General features: G+C 46.8%; 1 protein-coding gene across 1 annotated transcript in view; it reads left to right on the top strand.

Annotated features, from left to right (window-relative positions):
* Window positions 1-465: 465 nt before the first annotated feature.
* LOC129827232 (fibroblast growth factor 16) overlaps window positions 466-9,321 on the top strand; it is a 136,579-nt gene continuing 127,723 nt past the window's right edge. The window contains exon 1 of the mRNA XM_055887970.1: window positions 466-1,481. Within this exon, the coding sequence (XP_055743945.1) occupies window positions 1,208-1,481 (274 nt within the window). The 5' untranslated portion in view covers window positions 466-1,207. The remainder of the gene's footprint in view (window positions 1,482-9,321) is intronic.

Here is a 9,321-nt window from a genome sequence, read left to right as displayed (position 1 = left end):
CTACCCGTCCTGTTGGGGGAGGACGCAGAGAGCTGTGGGTTGGCAGCGCACTACATTGCTGCCTGCCATAAGATGAGGGACAGTGTCTGACAGACCAATCAACCTGCACATGTCCTCTACTGTATGTTTATTGTTATTGTTCAATGTGTTGGTTATTTTGACACTTGGTTATTGTTGTTACTGTTGTCCCGTTGACAATTTGGATTCTCATTTTTTATATTGTAAATAAGCTTTGGCAATATGTACATTGTTACGTCATGCCAATAAAGCAAATTGAATTGAATTGAGAGAGAGACAGTGAGAGAGAGAGAGAGAGAGGGAGAGAGAGGGAGAGAGAGAGAGAGAGAGACAGAGAGAGAGAGAGAGAGAGAGTGAGAGAGAGAGAGAGACAGAGAGAGAGAGAGAGAGAGAGACAGAGAGAGAGAGAGAGAGACAGAGAGAGAGGAGGATGGATATAAACGCTTTCATCCAAACTTCCAATTCTAAATTCCAGCGGCTGAACAACACTCAGAACAGAAGACAGAGTTAATGACTGACTGGCTGCACCGTTATAAAATGGGACCGAGTTGAACGGAGATTTTCTGTTTGACATCTGCAGAAGACATTAGGACAGGGCTTCTTGACATTCTTAAAAGGAAGATAATAGAGGCACCCCTGCGGTTTTAGATAGAAGTGATACGAGTCCAAACGGTGAAAAGTTATTTTAAGAGTTCTATATGGATGGATTGTGAACGTGACGGACTCATTGGTAGCCTGATGCAGTGAAACATGTAGTTTTTCAACTCTGTCAACTTCCATCGGTGTTTTAATGATGATTGCGGCTTTCATTCCGGAATCTGTTCATTATTTCAATGCACCACAAACTCTCACCAGAGTTTCCTGCTCTTGGTTCCGTGGTGGTTTTATCAGCAGAAAGCCACAGAGAGCCGAGCAGGGAGGTTTTCCTGCTACAGCCTGTCGGAGTGAAGAGTAGCTGGCTGGGATTGTTAGTTCAGAAGACTAGTGATCCTACAGCGGCATCAGGACGAGACGGTGGCAGAGCGACACAAAACAACGGTTGGATGACGCATTACATCGGGTAGCATACCTTCACGGATAAAAAAAATAAAAAATTGCGCATGGGATTTGGCTTTGTATGTTGCACGGTAAACTTCCTTGATTCAACTGATATTTTAATTGCATTAACAGATCCCGTCAGTTGTGCGCCATGGCGGAGGTTGGGGGCTTTCTAGGGACACTCGACTTGGATTTACAGAGTTTCCCCGCACTAGGAAGTATGCCCTTGGCAGAGGCGCCAGCGGGGTTACTGGATGAGAGGCTGGGACAGATCGAGGGGAGGTTACAGCGGGGCTCGCTGACAGATTTCGGGCACCTTAAAGGGATTCTGCGGCGGAGGCAGCTGTACTGTCGAACCGGTTTCCAGCTGGAGATATTCCCCAACGGGACCGTGTACGGGACAAGACAGGACCACAGCAGATTCGGTGAGCGTCCAACAGTTACATGTGAACTTGGTGCGGGTTTGTGTGCGCAGGCCAAGAGAAACATCTTCTGCAACAACTTTTACATTTGACACCAGGTTATTCATTTGACAGTGTTCTATTCCCAAAGCGTTGGGTGCGATGATAGAGCAGCATTTTTCTGGTAATATTTTCACAGTAATATAGATGTCCTATTTAACCGGTAACAGAACATGTGTCACATTTAACCAGTAACAGAAGAAATGCCATATTTAACCGGTAACAGAAGATGTGCCATATTTAACCAGTAACAGAAGAAATGCCATATTTAGCCGGTAACAGAAGATGTGTCATATTTAACCGGTAACAGAAGGAATGCCATATTTAACCGGTAACAGAAGGAATTTAATGCAGGCCATTTGACACCTATTATGTCTGCCTTCTCAGAATATGATTAGTCATTTTGCTGAAGGGTTTCAGGTGTGAGTGAGTGAGTGAGTGAGTGAGTGAGTGAGTGAGTGAGTGAGTGAATGAGTGAGTGAGTGAGTGGAGACAGAGAGATATATAGAGAGAGAGACATGCCTTCTTTCTCCAGGCCAAGCCCCTAAGCGGGCCCAGGAGCAGCAGGCAGGTNGATTTGTCCTATTTAACCGGTAACAGAACATGTGTCACATTTAACCAGTAACAGAAGAAATGCCATATTAAACCGGTAACAGAAGATGTGCCATATTTAACCAGTAACAGAAGAAATGCCATATTTAGCCGGTAACAGAAGATGTGTCATATTTAACCGGTAACAGAAGGAATGCCATATTTAACCGGTAACAGAAGGAATTTAATGCAGGCCATTTGACACCTATTATGTCTGCCTTCTCAGAATATTGATTAGTCATTTTGCTGAAGGGTTTCAGGTGTGAGTGAGTGAGTGAGTGAGTGAGTGAGTGAGTGAGTGAGTGAGTGAATGAGTGAGTGAGTGAGTGGAGACAGAGAGATATATAGAGAGAGAGACATGCCTTCTTTCTCCAGGCCAAGCCCCTAAGCGGGCCCAGGAGCAGCAGGCAGGTGGCTCCTGAGAGACAGAGAGAGAGAGAGAGAGAGAGACAGAGAGAGAGAGAGAGACAGAGAGAGAGACAGAGAGAGAGACAGAGACAGAGAGAGAGAGAGAGAGAGAGAGAGAGAGACAGAGGGAGACAGAGAGAGAGAGAGACAGAGAGAGAGAGACAGAGACAGAGACAGAGAGAGAGAGAGAGAGAGGAGAGAGAGAGAGAGAGAGAGAGAGAGAGAGAGAGGAGAGAGAGAGAGAGAGAGAGAACAGAGAAGACAGAGAAAGAGAGAGAGAGAGAGAGACAGAGAGAGAGAGAGAGACAGAGACAGAGAGAGAGACAGAGACAGAGACAGAGACAGAGACAGAGACAGAGACAGAGACAGAGACAGAGAGAGAGAGAGCTGGACAGGCAGTGGGCTGTGTCTGGTTGTCTGTTTAACTGGTTCAAAGGGACCTGCCGCCAGCCCACACCATCTCTCTCTCTCTCTCTCTCCTAATTCTACTATTAATACGAATCATTGGAGGTGTGGTTCCAATCACTATCACAGACACATGAGGTCACAGAGAAAATATGCACATTCTCTGCACCTCATGTCCATGCAGTCATTCTGCAGGTGCAGCCTCTCTGTTAGGCTCACTGCCTGCCTGTGAGAGAAAGAGAGAGTTGGGGGGGGGAGTAGAGAGAGAAAGAGAGAAAGAGTGATGAGGAGAGAGAGAGAGAGAGAGAGTGATGGGGAGAGAGAGAGAGAGTGATGGGGAGAAAGAGAGAGCAAGGGGGAGAGAGAGTGCAATGTTAAATGGGGTAGAGAGAGATGGGGAGAGAGAGAGAGAGATGAGGGAGAGAGAGAGAGAGGATAAAAGGAAAGAGAAAGAAAGATGGGGAGAGAGGAGAGAGAGGGATGATAAAGGGAGAGAGACAGAGAGAGATGGGGAGAGAGGGGAGAGGGAGAGGAGAGAGAGAGAATAGCTGTAAATTAAACCATGACCAGGGAGAATCTAGAGATGGTTTAAAGCTGGCGGTCTGCAGTCAAGACAAGCCAATTGTGTACATGTCTGAACAGGGCTGAGGAGGGCTGAACAGGGCTGAGGAGGGCTGGAGAGGGCTGAACAGGGCTGAGGAGGGCTGAACAGGGCTGAGGAGGGCTGGAGAGGGCTGAGGAGAGCTGGAGAGGGCTGAGGGGGGCTGAACAGGGCTGAGGAGGGCTGAACAGGGTTGGAGAGGACTGAGGAGGGCTGAACAGGACTGAGGAGGGCTGAACAGGACTGAGGAGGGCTGAACAGGGCTGAGGAGGGCTGAACAGGGTTGGAGAGGACTGAGGAGGGCTGAACAGGACTGAGGAGGGCTGAACAGGACTGAGGAGGGCTGAACAGGGCTGAGGAGGGCTGAACAGGGCCGAGGAGGGCTAGAGAGTGCTGAGGAGGTCTATGGCGGTCGGAACAGGGCTGGGGAGGGCTGAGGGTGGCTGAGCAGGGCTGAACCGGGTTGAGGAGGGCTGAACAGGGCTGAGGAGGGCTGAACAGGGCTGAGGAGGGCTAGAGAGTGCTGAGGAGGTCTATGGAGGTCGGAACAGGGCTGGGGAGCGCTGAGGGTGGCTGAGCAGGGCTGAACCGGGTTGAGGAGGGCTGAACAGGACTGAGGATGGCTGAACAGGACTGAGGAGGGCTGAACAGGACTGAGGAGGGCTGAACAGGGCTGAGGAGGGCTAGAGAGTGCTGAGGAGGTCTATGGAGGTCGGAACAGGGCTGGGGAGGGCTGAGGGTGGCTGAGCAGATCTGAACAGGGCTGAGGAGTGCTGAACAGGGCTGAGGAGAGCTGAGGGTGGCTGAGCAGGGCTGAACAGGGTTGAGGAGTGCTGAACAGGGTGGAACAGGCCTGGAGAGGGTTGGGTGGTGTTTGTTTCTGGCTTCACTTTGGGTTAGAATGCAGAGTGGTGTCAGTGCTGAGAGAAGAGAGAAGGGAGGAGATGGGTTTGATTAAAAGGTCGCCAGGTTCAGAGCTGGTGTTTCATTCCCTGGCAGCATTATCGTAGAGCAGGTATTCCGTCGGGGGCCAAATAAAAATGATTCACTTAAAAAAAAAAAAAAAAAACTATTTAAAAATTCAACATTTTTAACAATTTTAAACAGTCCATTTATATTTTCCAACGGGGTAAGGTTTTTTTCTCGCCTGAGTAGCCTCGTTTCACTGCCAAAAATAAAATGAAACCATGTAGTGTTCAGTGAAATAATAACACAATGTCAAATACAGGTAGCCTCGTCAAATAATGAACATCCAATCACATGATCGGGTATTCCCCTAAGAGTCCGTATGTAGCCAAAAGTAGCTGCTGCTTATGTTGGTATCTGTACTGATGGAGCAAAAGCCATGACAGGGAGACATAGTGGAGTGGTAACGCAGGTGCAAGCAGTTGCTCCCGACGCCACTTGGGTACACTGCAGCATCCACCAAGAGGCTCTTGCTGCCAAGGGAATGCCTGACAGCTTGAAAGATGTTTTGGACATTACAGTGAAAATGGTTAACTTTGTTAAAGAAAGGCCCCTGAACTCTCGTGTATTTTCTGCGTTATGCACTGATATGGGCAGCGACCATGTGACGCTTTTACAACATACAGCAGTGTGCTGGTTATCAAGGGACAAAGTATTGACACGTTTTTTGAATTGAGAGACGAGCTTAAAGTTTTCTTTACTGACCATAATTTTCACTTCTCTGACCGCTTGCATGATGACGAGTTTCTCACACGACTGGCCTATCTGGGTGATGTTTTTTTCTCACCTGAATGATCTGAATCTAGGATTACAGGGACTCTCTGCAACTATATTCAATGTGCGGGACAAAATTGAGGCTATGATTAAGAAGTTGTAGCTCTTCCCTGTCTGCATTAACAAGGACAACACACAGGTCTTTCCATCATTGTATGAATTTTTGTCTGCAAATGAACTCAAGCTAACGGACAATGTCAAATGTGGTATAGCGAAGCACCTGAGTGAGTTGGGTGCGCAATTACGCAGGTACTTTCCCCGAAACGGACGACACAAACAACTGGATTCGTTATCCCTTTCATGCCCTGCCTCCAGTCCACCTACCGATATCTGAACAAGAGAGCCTCATCGAAATTGCAACAAGCGGTTCTATGAACACTGAATTTAATCAGAAGCCACTGCCAGATTTCTAGATTGGGCTGTGCTCAGAGTCTCTTGTCTTGGCAAATCACGTTGTTAGGACACTGATGCCCTTTGCAACCACCTCCCTATGTGAGAGTGGATTCTTGGCCCTCACTAGCATGAAAACTAAATACAGGCACAGACTGTGTGTGGAAAATGATTTCAGACTGAGACTCTCTCCAATACAACCCAACATTGCAGAGTTATGAGCATCCTTTCAAGCCCACCCTTCTCATTAACCTGTAATAATATCTACAGTAATTAAGACTGAGACTCTCTCCAATACAACCCAACATTGCAGAGTTATGAGCATCCTTTCAAGCCCACCCTTCTCATTAACCTGTAATAATATCTACAGTAATTAAGACTGAGACTCTCTCCAATACAACTCAACATTGCAGAGTTATGAGCATCCTTTCAAGCCCACCCTTCTCATTAACCTGTAATAATATCTACAGTAATGTGATTTAAGACGGAGACTCTCTCCAATACAACCCAACATTGCAGAGTTATGAGCATCCTTTCAAGCCCACCCTTCTCATTGACCTGTAATAATATCTACAGTAATTAAGACTTTTTCTTTCCATTTTTTTCTAAATACAATATATTATCTGTTATTCACAATTGTTGATGAATAAATAAGGTTTTATATGTCAGATGGTTAAATAAAGAGCCAAATTATTGATTATAATTATATTATTATTTGTGCCCTGGTCCTATAAGAGCTCTTTGTCACTTCCCACGAGCCGGGTTGTGACACAAACTCACACTCATTCTTATGTTTAATAAATGTATTGTATAGTGTGTGTGTGGCAGGCTTACAATGATGGCAGAAAACAACATTTGAGAGTGCGCTGACCCTGGTGCTAGAGGGGGTACAGCTGAAGTTGGAATGTTTGAAGGGGTACGGGGCTATAAAAAATTTGGGAACCACTGCTATATACTATGGTGATACTATGGTGGTACTATGGTGATACTATATACTATGGTGATACTATATACTATGGTGAATTATTGGGAACCACTGTCGTAGAGGATCAGAGACTAGGAGGCTGGCTGAGTCTCAAATGGCACACTATGTGCCTTGGTCAAAGTAGTGCACTACATTTGGAATACAGCCCAGTCGTGTCCTGGCCAGAGGCGGACCGGATGGTAAACACTAACTACACACTAATAGCATCTGTATTCTGCTGTGGTGGTATTTATCCACAGTTTAACATCCCTGTTCAGGCTTCCCCTCAGGTAGAGACCAAATACGGTGGGAAAACATTCAATATGTTTTGTCTATGGGCTCTGGTCAAAAGTAGCACACTATAAAGGGAATTATCATTTGGTACGCACCTCATGGAGAGAAACGTCTAGAATGAGTGGGACGCACCTCATAGAGAGAAACATCTAGAACGAGTGAGACGCACCTCATAGAGAGAAACATCTAGAACGAGTGGGACGCACCTCATAGAGAGAAACATCTAGAACGAGCGGGACGCACCTCATAGAGAGAAACATCTAGAACGAGTGGGACGCACCTCATAGAGAGAAACATCTAGAACGAGTGGGACGCACCTCATAGAGAGAAACATCTACAACGAGTGGGACGCACCTCATAGAGAGAAACATCTAGAACGAGTGGGACGCACCTCATAGAGAGAAACATCTAGAACGAGTGGGACGCACCTCATAGAGAGAAACATCTAGAACGAGTGAGACGCACCTCATAGAGAGAAACATCTAGAACGAGCGGGACGCACCTCATAGAGAGAAACATCTAGAACGAGCGGGACGCACCTCATAGAGAGAAACATCTAGAACGAGTGGGACGCACCTCATAGAGAGAAACATCTAGAACGAGTGGGACGCACCTCATAGAGAGAAACATCTAGAACGAGCGGGTTGCACCTCATAGAGAGAAACATCTAGAACGAGCGGGACGCACCTCATAGAGAGAAACATCTAGAACGAGTGGGACGCACCTCATAGAGATGTCTCTGCTTCCCATAACAACTGGTCAGAGATCAGCTGTCCCCAACCCAGTCCCAATCATTGGCCCAAACGTCACCGCAGAGTGATGGAATAGTGCACTACTTTAGTGCACTACGTTTGACCAGGACCCATAGCGCTCTGGTAGAAAATAGTGCTCTAAATAGGGAATAGGGTTCTATAGGGCTCTGGTAGAAAGTAGTGCTCCAAATAGGGAATAGGGTGCCATTTGGAGCAGAAGCCTTCAAAGTTCTCCTTTGAATATTTGCTTCTGGCCTCCCGAGTGGCGCAGTGCTTGAGGCGTCACTACAGCCCCGGGTTCGATGCCAGGCTGTAACAGGGAGACCCATGAGGCGGCGCACAATTGGCCCAGCGTCGTCCAGGTTAGGGGAGGGTTTGGCCAGCCGGAATTTCCTTGTCCCATTGCGCTCTAGCGACTCCTTGTGGTGGGCCGGGTGCCTGCAAGCTGACTTCGGTGTCCAGTTGGACGGTGTTTCTTCTGACCCATTGGTGCGGCTGGCTTCCCGGGTAAGGGAGCAGTGTGTCAAGAAGCAGTGCGGCTTAGCAGGGTCGTGTTTCCCGTACGGGAGTTGCAGCGATGGAACAAGACTGTAACTACCAATTGGATATCACGACATTGTGTAGTAAATGGGTAAAAGTACAAATATACACTACCAGTCAAAAGTTTCACAACACCTACTCATTCACGGGTTTTTCTTTATTTTTACCATTTTCTACATTGTAGAATAATAGTGAAGACATCAAAACTATGAAATAACACATATGGAATCATGTAGTAACCAAAAAAGTGTTAAACAAATCAAAATATATTTTAGATTTTAGATTCTTCAAAGTAGCCACCCTTTGCCTTGATGACAGCTTTGCACACTCTTGGCATTCTCTCAACCAGCTTCACCTGGAATGCTTCGCCAACAGTCTTGAAGGAGTTCCCACATATGCTGAGCATTTGTTGGCTGCTTTTCCTTCACTCTGCGGTCCAACTCATCCTAAACCATCTCAATTGGGTTGAGGTCAGGTGATTGTGGAGGCCAGGTCATCTGATGCAGGACTCCATCACTCTCCTTCTTGGTCAAATAGCCCTGACACAGCCTGGATGTATGTTGGGTCATTGTTCTGTTGAATAACAAATGATAGTCCCACTAAGCGCAAACCAGATGGGATGGTGTATCGCTGCATAATGCTGTTGTAGCCATGCTGGTTAAGTGTGCCTTGAATTCTAAATATATCACTGACCTTGTCCCCAGCAAAGCACCATCATACCTCCTCCTTCATGCTTCACGGTGGGAACCAGACACAGAGATCATCCGTTCACATACTCTGTGTCTCTAAAAGACACAGCGGTTGGAACCAAAAATCTCAAATTTGGTCTCATCAGACCAAAGTACAGATTTCCACCGGTCTAATGTCCATTACTCGTGTTTCTTGGCCCAAGCAAGTCTCTTCTTATTATTGGTGTCCTTTAGTAGTGGTTTCTTTGCAGCAATTTGACCATTTACATTTACATTTAAGTCATTTAGCAGACGCTCTTATCCAGAGCGACTTACAAGTACATACATTCATACTTTTTTGTTCTGGCCCCCCGTGGGAAACGAACCCACAACCCTGGCGTTGCAAGCGCCATGCTCTACCAACTGAGCCACACGGGACTATAGGCCATGA

This window comes from Salvelinus fontinalis, chromosome 29 (genome assembly GCF_029448725.1).
Source record: "Salvelinus fontinalis isolate EN_2023a chromosome 29, ASM2944872v1, whole genome shotgun sequence".
In the NCBI taxonomy this organism is placed as follows: domain Eukaryota; kingdom Metazoa; phylum Chordata; class Actinopteri; order Salmoniformes; family Salmonidae; genus Salvelinus; species Salvelinus fontinalis.
This window is presented reverse-complemented; position numbering and strand designations above follow the sequence as displayed.